This window comes from Solea senegalensis, linkage group LG16 (assembly GCF_019176455.1).
Source record: "Solea senegalensis isolate Sse05_10M linkage group LG16, IFAPA_SoseM_1, whole genome shotgun sequence".
Taxonomy (NCBI): Eukaryota; Metazoa; Chordata; class Actinopteri; order Pleuronectiformes; family Soleidae; genus Solea; species Solea senegalensis.
In genome coordinates this window covers 19,777,311-19,794,914 of record NC_058036.1, presented here as the reverse complement: position 1 = coordinate 19,794,914, position 17,604 = coordinate 19,777,311, and the positions used below count along the sequence as shown (strand labels likewise).

At 45.7% G+C, this 17,604-nt stretch overlaps 1 protein-coding gene across 1 annotated transcript in view; it reads left to right on the top strand.

Moving 5' to 3' along the window:
- Positions 1-2,614: 2,614 nt before the first annotated feature.
- The window catches only part of LOC122783158 (fibronectin type III domain-containing protein 5-like), an 84,378-nt gene continuing 69,388 nt past the window's right edge, over positions 2,615-17,604 (top strand). The window contains exon 1 of the mRNA XM_044047800.1: positions 2,615-2,731. Within this exon, the coding sequence (XP_043903735.1) occupies positions 2,675-2,731 (57 nt within the window). The 5' untranslated portion in view covers positions 2,615-2,674. The remainder of the gene's footprint in view (positions 2,732-17,604) is intronic.

Here is a 17,604-nt window from a genome sequence, read left to right as displayed (position 1 = left end):
CGTCAAGTTAATCAGCAAACATTAGCTTTGTGAGGTAAAATGTAGCCGTGTTTCCACTCACCGCTAACTTTACGCTCAGATAAATGTTGTTGGAAGTTGAAACTTGACCCTGAGAACTTTCCTCTAATGTCTTTGTTCTGGAGCGTCTGCACAGTGCGGCTGTGATGCTTTCACCCCGTTTCTATCACATTTGTGTCACATCAGAGTTGTGTTATTAATCGCTGCCATTACCGGGAAGACCTTCATCTCGATGTGTAGCTCTACCTCAGATGTCATCACCTTTCTCATATTAGGCATGAGGCAACATAACTGCCGTAAAAGTCTGAATTTTAACTTTGTGTTACTGGTTTTTTGATGATACTCCAGTACTCACAGACACACTCACACACTCACAAGGTCAGCCTCACAGTGGACTTGGAGATGGTTGTAAAAGCACTGACAACATGACCTTCTCCCTGACTGATGACGGCCCTGACGGCCATTACTGTGAGCGGCGCAGTCGCGTGCAGGTGTCACACGGACGCAGATGTGTGTTTGTTTTTGATTTCCCGAGACTGAGCGCTCCGATGAGAGACTGAGTCCCAAAAGGCAGAGTACAGAAGATGGTGGAGGAGACAGAGGAAGAGGAGCTTTGTAGAGATGAGAGTGCAGAAGATGAGAGGAGACGGGGAGTAGAGGAATACAAATGAGAGGAGTGGGAGGAGGGGGAGATGAAGAGAAAGTGAGGAGAGGGTGAAGAAGTGGAGGAAAAGACAAAGAGCGAAAGAGAGATTTAGACAGAGAGAGAGAGTGAGTCTCACAGACTCGCCAGCGCATCCGTGACCTAGATTCTCTGCTTCTCCCCAGATCCCGCTCCCTCATGAATGTATGATTACACCTCCAACAATAGTGCTATTTACACCAAACGCTTTTTAAATCACTGCTCAGCTGCAGCACAGCCGAGGGAGGAGGAGGAGGAGGAAGAGGAAGAAAACTAGCTAATCCATTCAAGGTGGAGGGAGAGAGAAATGAAGTTTGAAGTCTCACCTCAGTGAGAGAGAGAATGTGAATCTCTTAAGACCAGACAGCGCTGATTGGTGCACACACACACACACACACACACAGACACGTTTGTGCGTCTGAATGTTGCAGTAAAACGCACAACTGGAAATCTTGACTCCATCGTCCTCGTCGAGGTGTGGCCGCCGCCGCTCCTCCACCAACCTCCAAAACCACATCACAGTGCATCAGCCATAGCCACTGATAAACCTCTGTCATTGTTGCCATGGTAACCATTCTGGGGAGTTAAGCCTGCTGCTATGACTGCCATGAGAGAGACACAGAAGAGCGCCACACACACACACACACCAGACGACAAAATGGTGGCAAGATTAAACAGACGATTCTGGGCTAAACCACATTTATCAGACCAGACAACAAAGGATGCTGGGAATGCACACACACACACACACACATCGTCTCGCTCTCTCTCATCGCTCACTTGCTCTTTCTTTCTCTTATATGTGCATAGGTGGTGCATACAGTAGACACACGCACACACAGCAGCAGAAACAGCAGTTCATTCCATTCCAGTAACCAGAGAGAACTGGTTCAGTCTGTAATCTCCAAACATCCCAGATTTGGGAAGCAGAGTGAGTGACATCCAGCTCCAAGCAGGACTCACCAGACGGCGGCAATATTATTTTTTTTCACAACAAAAAAGAAACAGACGAGACAAACGCTGAAAATAATCCTGACAGAAAGAAAAAAGATCCATATTTATGAGGTGAACATTTGGATTCACATCTGCGTGTGTGTGTGTGTGTGTGTGTGTGTGTGTGTGTGGGCTGTTTATTCCACTGTCACTGAGCTGTTAATAATTGAATCATCGTGCCCATTTCATGTGTTAAAACAACGAGTTGACGAGGTGTTTAATAAAAGATCTCTCCTCTTGTGGAGCCTCGTGTTCGTCCTCCGTCTCCTGCTGACTGTTTTCTCTCCATCATGGACCAGTGGTCACCGTCGTGCCCCCCATCATCATCGTCTGGTTCGCTCCATAGACCAAATCATTCTGTCTACCCCCTGCACTACAGTTGCCACGGAAACCTTGTATGTGTGTGTGTGGTACTGCAGGGGGATTGGTTGCCAGGGGCTGGATGCTTTCCAATCAAACCTGTTACTGGGGGTACCCCCCCCCCACCTCCGCCCCTCTTGCTCCCCCACTTCCATGAACACCAGGAAAAGAAAGTGAGCGTGGAGGAGAGAGGCTGCCGCCTGTTGGGCCAGACTGTGCTATCATGCTACGCTACACCGTGACTCGTATCACATCACTGGTGTTTAAACAGAACATCAAGGCTTTTTTAAAAATGGTTTCTGGTTTAAATGGAAGAGCTGGTCTTGCAGCATTGATCCAGCTCAAGATGCTGAGTGAATATGTCGTGATTATATCAACACAACACAGACACTGCACAGGTCTGTGCACTTGAACACGTGTGTGTACCTGATCATGTGACCTGTGAGTCCGTGTCACTGCAGCGTGTGCGTGTGCGTGTGTGTGTGTGTGTGTTTGATGACACCGTCGCTCGTGTCCAGTGCGACATGTTGACTTCTCCTCATGTTTCTCTGCAGGACGACGTCGCACGATGATGATGGTGATGATGGTGACGATGGTGATGATGGTGGTGGTCAGTTACGGATGTCGTGCTTCATGAGGTTGTGGCGTCTCGGCAGGTGGAACAATGGGAGTGTGGAGGTAACTAATGCACATCACTCTAATACAAAGTCAACATGATGGTTCCACCCACAGAGTCACAAACTATTAATAATAACACCCAGGATAACCAGCCTGATGTTGACATTTAAACTCTAGTGTGGTGGCGTGATCCAGAAAAGTTGCAGTTTATTTCAGGACATTTTGCCCGTAGATATTTAACTGTGGTATCAATTATCATCGTATGCTGTTTGGTTCTTTTTTATGGGCGTTTGACTTAAGTCTCGCGTGACGATGTGGAGCTTGTGATGTTCTCGCCTCGGGACAAACGTCTGGAGAAAGTCCCCCTGCTGCAGAAAGCGTACATCGTCGTCCCGTGAACAGAGAGTCTTTAAGACGATAAGATTAATTGAGTGGCTTTGGTGTAACTTTGTCCCTGTGGGCCAATCACAAAGACGCTCTGTCTGACTGTATTGATGTCTTTGTCTTTCCCCCTTTGTGTCCATTCCCTCTGTCTTTCTTCTTTTTTATCAGATTCACTTCTGTGCAGCAGGTTCTGAGAGTCACCAGTCACTGCCTCTCGGTTTCTGTCCGTCCTTCCTCTTTCATGCTCTCCTTTCCTTGTCTCTGCGAGGCCTGCTGCCTTCAGATACCAGATATCTTCTCTTAATCTGCGCCTGAATCGCAGCCACGGCAGCATCCCGGAGGAGAGCTTCACTTTGGCTGCTAAAAGGAAAACGGGGTGAAGAGGGACAGAGTTCATATGGAGGGAGGAGACGTCATCATGTGCCACAAAAGATGTGTTAATGACATAATTGATGTTTTACACGAGCACAGAAATACACTGATCCTGAAGGCAGCGGCGGAGGGAAAGGCATCAGATTATTGAGAGATTATAGAGATTGATAAATGCAACGACTCGCACATATTTCAGTGTCTTTAAAGCCGCCATTATCAGCCTGACTATAAGACACACGCGGCGCACTCTGGGAGAAATGATGCGGGAGATAATTGCATTGTTTCTCAGCGTGTCATCGGTACCCGGCGTCATCTCTCACTCTCCCGACGTTCAGGAATATAACGTTTGCAGGAGCAACCACAGGAGGACGGTGGGGGGGGGCTCAATCCTTTATCCCAGAATAAAACACGTCAATATTGATCATACTCATTCCCGCATTAGGACTTTATACATTAGAGAATCAGAGAATTTAGCTCCATGGAGCCCAGCTGAGTTTTCCTTGTATTATGGTGTGGCAGCAGAGACGACAGCATGTCACCGCAGTTTCCCGTCAGCCTCGGGCTCCGGTGTCAAATGTCGCTACGTGTGAGTCGTGTTGTGTTAAACGGAGGCGGGACTTTTCACGGCGGGACAAATGTTGTCGTTGCGGATCGTCTCAAATCCTTGGACGGCCTTTACTCGTCTCGTATGAGAATGGTGGCATCGATGAGTGTCTGCTCGGGACCATGTGATGTTAATTTAAGCATCTGCCCATTTTTGTGGCGACAGCAAACCTCCAGTCCACGCAGACTGTTGTTCTGGTCAAGAGTGAAGTGACAGAAACCTGAGAAACTTGCTTGAGGTTATATGAGGGAAGTCTGCCAGTACTCTGAAGATGGAACGTGAGAGTGACTCACTAGAACTCACTGAGCCTAAATCTTCCCACAGTTTTCATCGCCCCAAAAGTGCCACAAACGGTAACTTTGGTGGAGAAAATGGTTGTAGTAATGTCACTTTTAGGCGATAATGCTGAAGTGTTGCTCTTCCCTTTTCTGCTCTGCTTCACCTCTGACATGAAGCTGTGTCTTCCAGTGTCGCACAGAGGCCGGCTGTGACCATATGGCTCGACGCTCTGAGCCAGCGAGTCAAGGAAGACTAAATTAATTCTGCGCACTTAAGGATTAAGTCTCCAGCCTGTGATAAATGTGTTACTGAGAGTCAGCTGTCTCTGTACCGTAAATATGCTGGAAAGATCGTGTAAAGAACCAGGTTATAGTTTGTGTTGTGTCAAACTGATGGATGATCGCCATTGTTTCTCGATGTTGTTGAAAGAAAGTCGCGCCGCGCATTAACGCGCACATGACAAACGGAGACTCCACGTCTGACCGTTTTCAGTTTCATGTCCTGGAGGAAACGATGACAACGTCCTGTTTCGTGTACCCGCGAGGTCACGTGACCCCAGAGCACATCACCTGAACGGCTTTATCCTCAGGCAGGACGCACAATAAGAGCAGAGGGTGTCTGGGAGAGAATGAAGGAGACGATAGAACCAATCATCTGTTCGACTGCGTCTGACAACTTCACTCGGTCAGTGATGATGTCACAGGCTCCTGTCTGTCTGCTGTCAGTCTTTCCCACACAAACAACAGCGTATTCTGTTCACGTGTGTTTTGTGAAGGACATCCCAGTGACATGATGTCTTTTTATTGACGTGAACTATGTCAAACTGATATATATTATTATACAGGCTGTAATAACGAGTGGGGGATAATTGTTTCTGTACAATCTCATAGCACGTTAAAGGAAAAACAGTTCGAGGCCTCATGTAAAACGCTTACACACACAATAGAGCATAGATTACATAGATTATCTTGGCACAGATCCAGATCCAGAGTGTATTTTCCCTACATGAATATTGTGCCGTCATTACAATAATAGAGTTATTGCTTTCATTGTGAAGAATGTTGTAACAGTGTTTAGATAACATGCTCTACAACATTAGATTGTGGTTATTCATGTCGTCACCGTGCGGAACAGTCAGTCGTTTACCATCCGTTTAATTGCCACAACTGAAGCTGGTCACGTTCATCTGAATGGGGAGGGTATAAAAAGAAATGTAATCACAATGTGTAATGATGCAAAATGGCTTATTTGGCAGCGCTAGGCGATCGGAGGGAGTCGTGAGATCTGTTCTCTTTGTCTTTGAATGGAAATGAATTGGGGACATTTATAGGCAAGTATGGTCGTTACCTGCACGCTCCAAAAAGCTGCGCTTAATTGATTGTGATTTATAAAGGGAAAGTGGCACATGGGACGTGTGTGTGCGTGGTTTTATTAATCAGAATGTTTATTTCTGTGTTTCATACGTACGCCCTGATGTGTTAAAAACTACGCCAGCTTTTTACAATCCTGTCAGGTCCACACGTCTTCAGCAGCTGCACGGGCCTGTGAACGCATTACACCGCTCATGTGAGTGCATCTCTTCCCACTTAGACAATGATTTGCAACTCACGTCCTACGTCAGAGCCGGATCACAGAGGGATCTCTGCACAACGTGCAGATGGTCCACTGTTTGTTTTCCTGGGACAGAAACACACAGACAAATTCGGATGGAGTCGGAACCCTGAAGCACGCCCACCAACCAATCAGCTTAATCCCACCCTGTGGACAGATATAACCAAGTGCTATTGGTTTTTCATTTCATAGTGTAATTACTTCCCTCTCCCCCTAAAGACAACTATGGCCAAGACAGCTGTGGATGGGAGGAGGAAATACAGATAGATAGATAGATAGATAGATAGATAGATAGATAGATAGATAGATAGATAGATAGATAGATAGATAGATAGATAGATAGATAGATAGATAGATAGATAGATAGATAGATGGATAGATGGATAGATAGATAGCTGGATAGATAGATAGATAGATAGATAGATAGATAGATAGATAGATAGATAGCTCAGTGTTTAGAGAGCAGGGACTGTGGGAGTTGGCGAGGGAAGGATTGAAGGTGGGGTTCATCCGAGGGAGTTTTCATGTGCACACAGGGGAGCACTCATTATTCACAGTCGATAAAGCCAAACCACCTTCTGCACTCTCCGTGGACCATCCTTCCCCCTCATGTCCGCTGCATACATCTGTCCACAATCCAAGAAATGTGCAGGGCGTGGTTGAGAGCACAGCTACACTTCTCCCGACATGTTATCGTGCTCTCCATGTTCCATTCACAGTCCAGAGTTAAATGTTTTTGAATAATTAAACGGCGTTTGCTTAAAGTGATGACTGTACAGGGATGCATTCATTTATAAAGAGCTGCAGTTACAGGTCAGTCTCGGGTGCTTCAGTGGAGGACTGATGTCACTTACTCTCTCCAGTGCTGCTCAAAGGCCCACACACACACATAGGCTTTAATGGAGAGCCACGGCAGCTGAATGACGTCTTTTCTCTATAAATCTTCACTCCACAGTTGTAATTCACATGTTCTCAGCCGCTGTTTTCTAAGCCAGAATGTGGCCCCATGCATTTCCACACCACCTCTGAATGTCATCTCAAGATGCATTCAGGAGGCCCTGGGTGCATTCAGAGCTGAACTTACTGCTCTCCACTTGTGATCAAATCAGTCAGGATGGATGTTAATGCCAGGTCGGGGGGTCAGGGGTCTAAGGTCATCATAACTAATTATTTGTACAATCCCAGCTACCTCGCTGCAGTAATGAGATCACGGAGGCTCCCAGTGAAGAATGCCACGTTCACTCAAGGCAGCGATGAAGCAGACTGAGGGCGAGGAAGGTTCATAGGTTCAGCGCGAAACCTGCAGGCAGCTGGCTGATGTAACTGTAGCTGATGTGACTGGAGGCCTGGACTCCAGATAGTGAAGATAAGCCCACGGCCTCCCCACATCCCATAAAACACAGAGAGGACAGCTCTTTTCATACGGAGGGCAAGGCCGCAGATAAGCGCCCTCTTTTCATCGTCCAGTCCTGCAAACTCTGAGAGGCGTGAATGATGGAGAGACAACGGATGAAGAGGAGACGATAGAAAGAGAAAATGCCTATCAATTTCCCAGGTCTGTCATCTCAATCGTCATGGATGAGCGCATACCAGGTGGTGAGCGGCGCAAGTGAAAACAGGGGGAGACGGAACTTTAAGGGGCTTTTTTTAATGCGTAACACATGCACGAAGAAGGTCACGGGCAGAAGGGAACTTTACGGGGACATGATTCCATCATTTCTGCTGTGAGTGTGAAAAAAATGCAGCTTTTTCCAACATCCCAACATTTTGATCCCGTGGCCTCAAGTGGCTCCCGTCCCAAAAGCCTTTTTCTCCCGGTGTAAACACTTCCATATGTGTGTAAAGCATGTTGAGGAGTGGACCTCATAAGCAACCACAACTCTCCAAAGTGTAGACATCCAACAAAACATCTGTGATGATTCATAATCCAAGTCTTCATTATGCATGCAGCACCGTGCACATGGGGACGGAGAGTTTGTAAATGAAGAGGGAGAGAGAGGGGAGAGGGGGGAGAGAGAGGGGGCGCATTAAAGGGGAGAATGTTGGAATGAAATGTGTCTTGTCGACAAAAGTGAAAAAAATCTTGAGGTTTTGGCCGAGGACCAGAGTTCAGGGTGGGGACGTTTATTGTGATATTCTGCTTTTGGCGCTCCAGCTCGTTCTCCTCGCTCCCGAGTGTTGAGTGGTCAGAGAGATTAAAAGGCAGCAGAGGACTTTAATTCTTGTGTTTTTAGAATTTTCCAGAGTGGAAAGATGTGATGTGATCGTACTGAGCTGCATATGGATTGAGACGGTCGGGGATGTCGTTTGACCTGAGGGCTCGTCATGACAGAAGCAGCAGGTGTGGGTCATCAAGGCCATGTTCATGCAGGTCGCTCATTAACTGATCCAATCTTTGCACACCAGTGAATCTCACACCCAAACCTGAGGCTACATCCGTATGTTTTCATTTAAACGTCACTGTACGCTGTGTTTGTGTTTCAGTGTAAACAAGAAGTTAAGTATTTAATCTGCTTCAGATTCAGAATATTACTCGCATCACAACAACAGTAAGAACAAGGATTTCAGTTTTTCAGACAAGGCGAAACTTCTGATTCACCTGAAACCACAAGAATGCATATACACAGTTTTTAGCATGCAAAGAATGGCTTTAACTGCAACATAAACGTATTAAAACAGCATATAGTCTGTGCCTACTGTACACTAAGTGTCATTCAGCCACTACATCCCTCTGTTGCATTTAAATAAATTGTGGTACTTTTGGTTCAGGAGGCTGTGAATTCATCATTTTATATCCCAGCACAGAAAGTAGTGGCTTTGTTATCTACGTGGTCTTTTTTTCTTTTTTGTTTGAAGTAAGCGATCATTATAGGATGTGCCACTGGAAGCACTTCTCACAATAAGTGACTCCAGCATTGAGCCTCATGTTTGACTGCAGTGAATACGATTACACTTCACTTATTTATCATTTATTAAACTTGTCAATGAAGAGCTCATGAATCACAGGGCAGGCTGAGAGCAAAGAGGCGGAAAATCAGAATGCCAAAATGGTTTTATGTGATAAATGGCTTCTGTGCATGTGCGTGTTTGTGTGTACTTGTATTTCTTACCTCTTTAGGACCAGTAGTTCTGAAGGAGACCAAAACCTTGTCCTAATGAGATTAAACCTCATTTCTGAGGAACTGGTTAAGTTTAAAGCTAAGGAATTCACTGGTTAAGATTGGGGATAACGCTATCCTTGGGTTTTGATTAGATTCAGGAACCATAGATTTTACTACGAAACGATGTCGTTCAACTATTCAATAGATGAATAGATTTGATGCAGTTGAAATCTTTTTTATTTCCAATTACAAATTAGAATAAAAAAGTATTACTGCTGACCTTCAATAGATATTTCATAAAATATAAAAAAAATCATTTTATGACATTTCAGATCTACCTACTCGTCATTGTGTTTATTATTAATACGCACACAGTCTTCACTCTTCTTAGCCCAAAACTTTCATATTTTAACTTTGCAAAAGTCTCTCTCTCACTCGCTCTAACAATGAGAATTAAATGAATATTCTAATTTCACTCATGGAAGAATTTAGAGCATCTTCTTGTCTTTCCGCCGAGTGTCCGCGTGTTTGCCAGTAACAAAGTAACGGCGTTAGATACATCTTTGTGCCGGAGGAAACAACCTCCCCTGCTCCACCACAGTCTGGGAGCTAAAGCAGGAAAGATGAACAGCCGCGATAGTTGCTATCAGCATCAGTTTGAAGACACTGTGAGGAAGCAACAGCGCTGCAGTTTCCTCAAAGCGATTCATAACGTTAACATCAATCACTTCACAGTACAGTATATGCAATAAGTCAATATGCACAATGTATTCCATCATTTATTTCTGCTTTGCCACGAGCTTTGTGTCATGACGCGTCTTCAGGAAATGAATATAAATATAAATGTGTGTTTTATAAAGAGGAGAATCCCTGGCTGCCATTACTCCTCTTCCAAATGATATCTGCCTCCATGAAATCTCCTAACTTTGAGGAGAACATGGAGACTCCAGCCTCGTTGGTGAGCGCTAACCGTAAAATTTTAGAATACTCTGGGGAGCACTGACACTAAAGTTTTACACGTCATGTGCACGACTGGTTTTGTAAATAATTGATAAAAGTGGATTTAAAAAAAATCATTAAATAAATGTTTGTAGACTTTGTAGAGGCAAACTGAACAGTTCAAATAACCAGCTGTTCTATTCCAAATGAAAACATCTGGAGTGCGATGATTGGTGTCAAAGGTGTTTGAGCTCATCTAACAGGGCACTGGTGTGGTTTTACATCGCACAGAAACAAAGGAAGGGAGAACATTTCCACTGAGCGGAATGAAATCAGACATGCAGTCGGGCGGGGGCGGGGGGGAGGGAGGGGAGGGGCAGAGAGGGGAGAGAGTGGCAGGGAAAATGCAAAAAGAAAGGTCGGATTTCATGTCGTCATCCATCATTTTTACAGTTAGGAGTTGCAGGTTTTGGGTTTTAGCCGTGAAGAGTGGGAGGTAAAGGGGGCGGGAGACAGGGGAGAGAGTGTGTGTGTGTGTGAGCACGGGGGGGAGTGTGCACATTTAAGATAAACTGGTGTGATGAAAAAGGAGCCCTCGGCCTTGCAGTGGTCCTCATCATCCATCTGCTGATGTCACCTGTGTGTGTGTGTGGAAGCTCAGTCTATGAAGTGACCCTGCAGTAACGCCTGTAGGCACTGAGCAGGGAGGTGATATGGGATGTCAGGGCGGGACGGATGATGCTTCGCAGGCTTCTCCTCCGCCTCGCACTAATTTGTGTACGTACGCGCTCTCACGCGCACGATAATGGCTTTTCGTACCGACCCCACCTGCTCGTGTTCAGCGCTAACCTGGAGCCTCTCCAAACACCAGGGACAGCAGGAGGAGGAGGAGACGGAGGAGGAGGAGGAGAGGAAAAGAGGAAAAAGTGTGGGCCAGAGAGCCAGAGGTATCATTACCTTTCCATTTCACTTGATGAAACCCATTTGGCTGGATTAGTTTCACACTCTCAATGGGACCCTGAGGTGCAGGGAGCCTAGAACAGGATTAGTGAGCTGCAGTGGGCCGCAAACAGCCTGCTGATGAAGAGGAAGACGAGGCTCTGTGCACTGGCTCCGCCTTCCTCCACAACAAAGGGACGCTGCTGATTTCTGCAGAGTAATGGAGGCAGGGCTTCATGCCTGGCAGGCAACAGACATGTGTGTGTCTGTCTGTCTGTTTGTGTGTGTGTGTGTGTGTGTCAATGAGAGAAAGTGTATCTGCACAGAGAGCCGGACGAGTTGCCATTCTGAATGAGAATGAAGGATGATGATTGGACCTGCCAAATTGTAGAGGATATTACATTTAGGAAGCAAAACCACTTGATAATGAGTTTCTCTTGCACTCTCTCTGTATGTGTGTGTGTGTGTCTGTGTGTGTCTGTGTGTGTGTGTGTTCACACCTGTGGGCTCTGTCATATTTGCTCCTAATTATCTGCAGCATAAATCAACAGTGGGTGCGTTGCCATGGCAACCAGTGGTGGGCAGGGTGGTGATGATGAAGATGATGATGATGATGGTGGTAGTTGGAGGACGCCGGAGCTATTTCATTAACCTTTAAAGGACTTGGTATTTATTTTAGTATCAGCACTATGAATATAAATGTGTTTCTTTGTAAAAGGGGAAATGGCCGGGTAATAAAACGTCTGAGGACCCCGTTAAGGTCTGTCTGTCTGTCTGTGTGTGTGTGTGTGTGTGAGAGTGTGCATGTGCGTGTGTGTGTGTGTGTGGTGGTTGCGTGGTCAGTCTCTCACTTTCGTCCGCGCACAGCTACCTCATTAACCACTGGACGCTTTGCCAAAGAATTTGGAGCAGACAGTGTGTGCAGGACGAATACTAATGACTCTGGTGATTCTCTGACTCGCTTCTTTCTTCTTCTTTTTTTAACTCTCCCAAAAATTGTGTGTGTGTGTGTCCAGTGCTTCGGTGAACAGGATTAAATCCTTTATTGTAACATAATGATATACAGTGTTCAGCAAACAGGGGGCGCCCTGTAAGACGATGACGATGGAAGACGATGGATAACAGCTGCGGTGTGAGGCAGCGCTGGTGTAGCATGATATTAGTGATGGAGGAGAGTGTGAGAGTGGCTGTGATTGCAGCTGATTAATGATGATTCCTGCATGAAATCACTCAAACTGACTTTGAATTGAAGAAAAACCAAGGACATGAACACTGGACGGCTCATGTAGAGAAATATCTATAGGCAAGAAAGGGAATGGTACAGTGTTCATTCTTCATCTTCAGAAACTGGACTCTGCATCTTCACGCTGCGATGCGCTGTATTTCATATGAATCTGTGCGTTGCTTTTCTCTTAACCAGAGGAGGAAAATGTTAGGTAAACTTCCTCTGTATGTTTCTACATCTACATTGAAGCATTTAGCAGAGGGATAAGCTTTTTAAAGAACGTCTTCTATGTAGCCTCTATGTTTCTAGCCTCTTGTCGTACAGCACCAGGTCTAACGTTCCCAGAATTTGGTAAAACTGCTCATTCCTTCCGTGCACTGTGGACATGGAATGAGCCGCGGAAAATTTAACCTTCTGTAAACACATTCAAAGTCGTTTTATGGACCGCGGATCATGAAAGAAACATGTCGTTGTTTTACGAAACCTCTTTAAGGATCATGTTGGTATGGCCTGTATAAATCTGCACTTTAGTTTATCTCTCTTTTAATGACCTCCTTCTAACTTTTATGTTCTGTTGCGAGTTTTATACGTGGAATTGTCTCGTCTCTGTTCCTATTTGTATCTATGGTGACCAGGACTCGCTGGAAGAAGAGTTTTTGGAGCTGGCATGCTAACATGCTAACACGTGTCATGAAATCTGGTGATACCAGTGATTGACACGAGTTTTAGAAGTTTTACAAATGTGTAAAAACAAAACTCTGTTTGGACACAACAACAGTATAATGCATAAAGATGCATGCACCAATGTCATTATTTTAATGTTGATTAAGGATACGTGTATTTTGCATTCTCTGAAAACTGCTTTAATGACACGTTACATGTTAACGATCCGTATCTAAGCCAGTGTAGCGTTGACTTATTTCAAACCTGTGATAAGTCGCTCAATGTTCAGTCCTGAAGAACATGTGACATTTTATACAAAGGACTTAAATTGGTCAATTTGCTGAAATTAGATTCCCGGCACACCAGAGAAACCTGGATCCTCTTTCACTCGCTCGGAGCTATAGTTAAATCTTTATGTCGGAATTTCTTCAGACTGCTCAGTGGTGGACGGAGGCCGATCAGGAATCACAGCGTCCTGTAGTGTAAAGACAAAATAACTCTCTGCATAAGTCTCTCGTGGATGTGTTAGATTGTCCCGTCAACGAACAACATCATCAGAAGCAGACAAAGAGCCAGCACTGGCAGTATTTGCCTCCGGGGCAACAAGGGCAATGGAGAAGGCTGTCTTTGTGTGCCGGGGTCGTGACTGACTGCTTAAGAAGGGCATTCTCCAGATGCCTCAGCTGTGAGTGAAACCTCTGTGACCACTGGCAATTCAATTGTACCACAAGATTTCTTGGTGACTAATCCACAAATGGGCACTCAGTGAAAAACGGCTCGGCATCCAGGGAGTAATGAGCCAGAGGTGGCGAGGAGGGGTGAGGACGGGGTGAGAGGACAGGGAGAGATTCACGGGGTGAGGATCCTGAAAGAATCTCTGCAGAATAAACGAGGAAAGAAGAAAAGATGAAACAAAAGATGATAATTCAGATCGTTGTGGCCAGAGGAAAATGTAGAACGCACACACACACACACACACGCCGTGGAGCTCAGATTGTGAGGGTTCTGGGATCTGGATTGTTTCAAGCTCTGTGAAGAAAGGCCTCTCTGAGATGACACCTCCCTCCTTTCATGGTTCCTCTCCACACACTTTCACAGCCCGATGAGGACTCTCATTCACACACTCGGGACAGGAAGCGAAGGTTTGAGGAACGGTCCGTGTTGATGCGCTCTCACTTCAAAGTGCATTGAAAGAGCGCCGTTTTGTTCCCGGTGAAAGACGACGGAGATCTATGAGGGCAGTGAGTCCCGGCATCGACTGAACTCTCACTCAAGTTATCAGCAGGATTCCCAGTGACAGTTTCCAAGTAATTACTACTGTATGGAAGAATACGGGGCTAATGTGTACCCACTGTTACACAAAAATGTGCAACTCCAAAGGGACCAGTGGTGAGGAAAGAAAGGAACAGTTTCCATAGTAACCGTTTCCAGTCTTTGCTTGCTCTCAGTTCTGTTGATTCGCTCCCTTTTCTCTCTCTCTCTCTCTCTCTCTCTCTCTCTCTCATGGATAAAATCAACTTTAGTAAACAAACAGTGCAAAGGTGGGAATTTAACAGCTTTCATTAATGTTTAAAGAGAAGAGGGCGGTGAGGTGTTTTGCTCTACTACAGGTTTGGCACAAAAAAAAAAACATCAACAAAAAGCAACCGTCACAAATCCAGACACACCTGCAGACTAAAGCTTTCAAAACTGGACACGCAGCGGCACGATTCCTGCCCTATATTTCATATTTAATCTGCTGTGCAGGAGGATTTCTTGGCCCAGTGCACTGTGTAATCTTGTCGAAGGGCAGATGGCACCCTTACACAGTCAAGCAGATCCTCTGGATTGGGACGATGATGAGGAGGAGGAGGAGGAGGAGGAGGAGAGAGTTCTCTCCAGGGGCGGCCAGCGGCCGAGTCAGGATCAGCGGGTTTGGCTGAGCAGTGGCAGCAGACGAGCCCTTCACCAGCTCAGACCTAGAAATGATTTTCCACAGTGGGGGTCGACACCGGACACAATCGCAGGCCAGGATTAGGATTAGCCATGATTCTGTGTTCCCTTTTTACTTCTTACATAAAAACACACACACACCTCTTAGATCCTCCATCTCTCTCTTCCACACATCGAGACTGTTGTTGTTTTGCATCATTCACTGCAGACAGCAGATAGAATGAAGGTGATCATAATCATTTACAGGCAGAGGTAAAGGAATTGAATCGTTTTTTGAAGAAAAATGGTTTAATTATCAGCTTAGGCACCATTTATTATTTCATGAATTGGCTGATTAACATCATTTTACACTTTTTATGCTGTCAGAACCTTGTTAAAAAGGGACACTACAATAAATGTTTATTTAAGTTAGACAATTTTGTTTTTATCTGAGTGAAAACAGAAAAGCAGCCAAATATAACGGCCAAAAATTGGCTCTATAAACAATTTATGGGCTGAAGGTGAAATGATGAGCAAACATCTCACACACGGACGTCAGGATCATTTATGTCACAGTCTTTCATCACAATGACGGACACTTCGTCGTCGTCGTCTTCACCGTTAAAACAATCTCACCTTGAGTTCACCAGACATCAGATGAAAGGCGGGAGTGTGTGGTCCTCTGATTACACTGGGGAGGGACAGACAGACAGACAGACAGAGACAGAGACAGATGAATGGGTCTGCTAGTGTCCCAGAGCAGAGAAGACTGGGAATAAATGAAAGAATGAATGGGACAGTAATGAAAAGGAGAGGACAGAAGGGACCGGAACACTCAGAGCGGTTTAAAGAACTGGAGACGAGAATAAAGCGACAGCAGCTGAGGTCCGTGTGTTGCACACAGGTGGGGTTTGAAACAGAGATTTCAAAAAAACGTCTCTTACACTCATGATTCCACACAACTCTCTCTGTGTTTCTCAGTAAACAGGAGTGTTTAGATCTCTTGTTGCCTGGCGACGTTCACACACTGCACACAGGAAGTGATTCATTTGATGTCAAAGGCAGATGGAGGCCACAGGAATATCGCACGGTGAAAGCAAGACGTCTGCAAGCAGGTTTAGAGTGTGAAAGCAGTCATGAACCGCTGTGGTCGCACACACCTGAACTGTAAAGGTGCGTCCGTTTGTTGGCCTCAGCTCATTTTTGATCCGTTTACACCCTGAGCATCAAAGCTCACTGCCGTGTTGATGTCCACTGCAGAGAGACTCAGAGTTTCTTTTACCTTTAATCTAATGCTAAGCTCCTGCTCCGTCAGCTTGAAGTCATTTGCAAAAACAGCTGAATCTAAGGGAGCTGATCTCACTCTGAATAACTGAGTCACGCAGACCTGGCCGTAGATGTTTAAACCGAGTGCAGACGATTTTATGATGCTTTATAGAGGAATGAGAATGTGCTGCTGAAGTTTGTGTCAATGAGGCTTTTTCCCCGGATAAAGGTTTTTAATGTCGTGTGCATTCACAGATACAAGTAACAAGTGGTTATTTGAGTTATCGTCACTGTTGTCAGTCGTCTCCGGGCATCAACAGCAGCTCAGTGGATATTCTCTCTGTGTCGGAGCGTTCTCTGTGGATGAGTGTGTGTGTGAGAATCCCTGTAGATCAGCACTTTGTGAAATATTCAGAGCAGTCTGTCTGGCACCAGCAGCCACGCCACTTACAAATTCACTTAAATCACTGCTCTCGCCCGCGTCGATGCTCAGTTTGAACTTCAGCTCTACGTGCCTTAGTGCACACTCATGAGTGGTTGCCATAATAATAATAATAATAATAATGTCCATAATCTGTTTTAATCTTTATTGGAGACAGAAGAAGAAGAAGAAGAAAGTCTCGACCTGAGCAGGACCGTTCAGATGTCCACACACAAATGTCTGGCTCGTGCGATTCTGAACTCAAAACCATATCCCAGTGCAGACTGAAATATGGACGTGACACAATGTGCCGTGCAAGAGCTGCACAGGACAACTCACTTTCCCATATGATGGCAGAGAGAGAGCGAGAGAGAGAGAGAGACCACTGCACACAGAAGGAGAAAGACAGAGACTGATGTACAGAATAGTGAGCGCTTGTTCGACCAAACATTTGCTTTGGCAGGCCTGGAGTAGAGGGGCGGTCTTCTCCTGGTCCCCTGACACACATCCAGAGGAGCCCCTCTGTCTTAACCATAAATCTGAATGGAGTGGGAGTTATCATGCTCTCCCCCCTGCTCTCCTCCCCCCTCCCCAACTAAACCCTGCATTCCTCCCAGACACCGCTTCATACAAACAAAATGGCCAGTTCCCACCATCGACATTGGGAAAGGCGATGGTTTGTCATGGAAAAATCCTGAGGCATCTCAAGAGTCCCTTTTTTTTTTCTTCTTCTTCTTCTTCTTCTTCTTGGTCTTCCACACTTTCTCTCTCTCTCTCTCTCTCTTTGTGGCAACAGAGTGGAAACTGTTGGACACACAGTTCACACAAAGATGTCACTTCCTATCAGCGGGTACAGCGAACCGTCAGGATAGATGAAGCGCGCGTGCATATCATCTCATAATGTGACATACACGGACCGTACACAGGGCACAGATGCAGGGATGCACACACACACACACACACACACAGAAACAGAAAGGGTGTGAATTTGGAGGCCGGTCATTATTGAAAACCCTGGTAACACATTCCATAAGAGGCTGCCTCCCCCCTCAGAGGGAGTCTTTTGTGCTTTTTGAAAGGCAGAGGGGTTACAGGGTTTCTCCCTTTAGGGTGCAGAGAATAATACTTGCTCTTCATACAATGACCTCATCCCGACTCTCCCTCTCTCTCTGTGTGTGTGTGTGTGTCGTAGAAGTGTACATGTGTGACTCACTGACG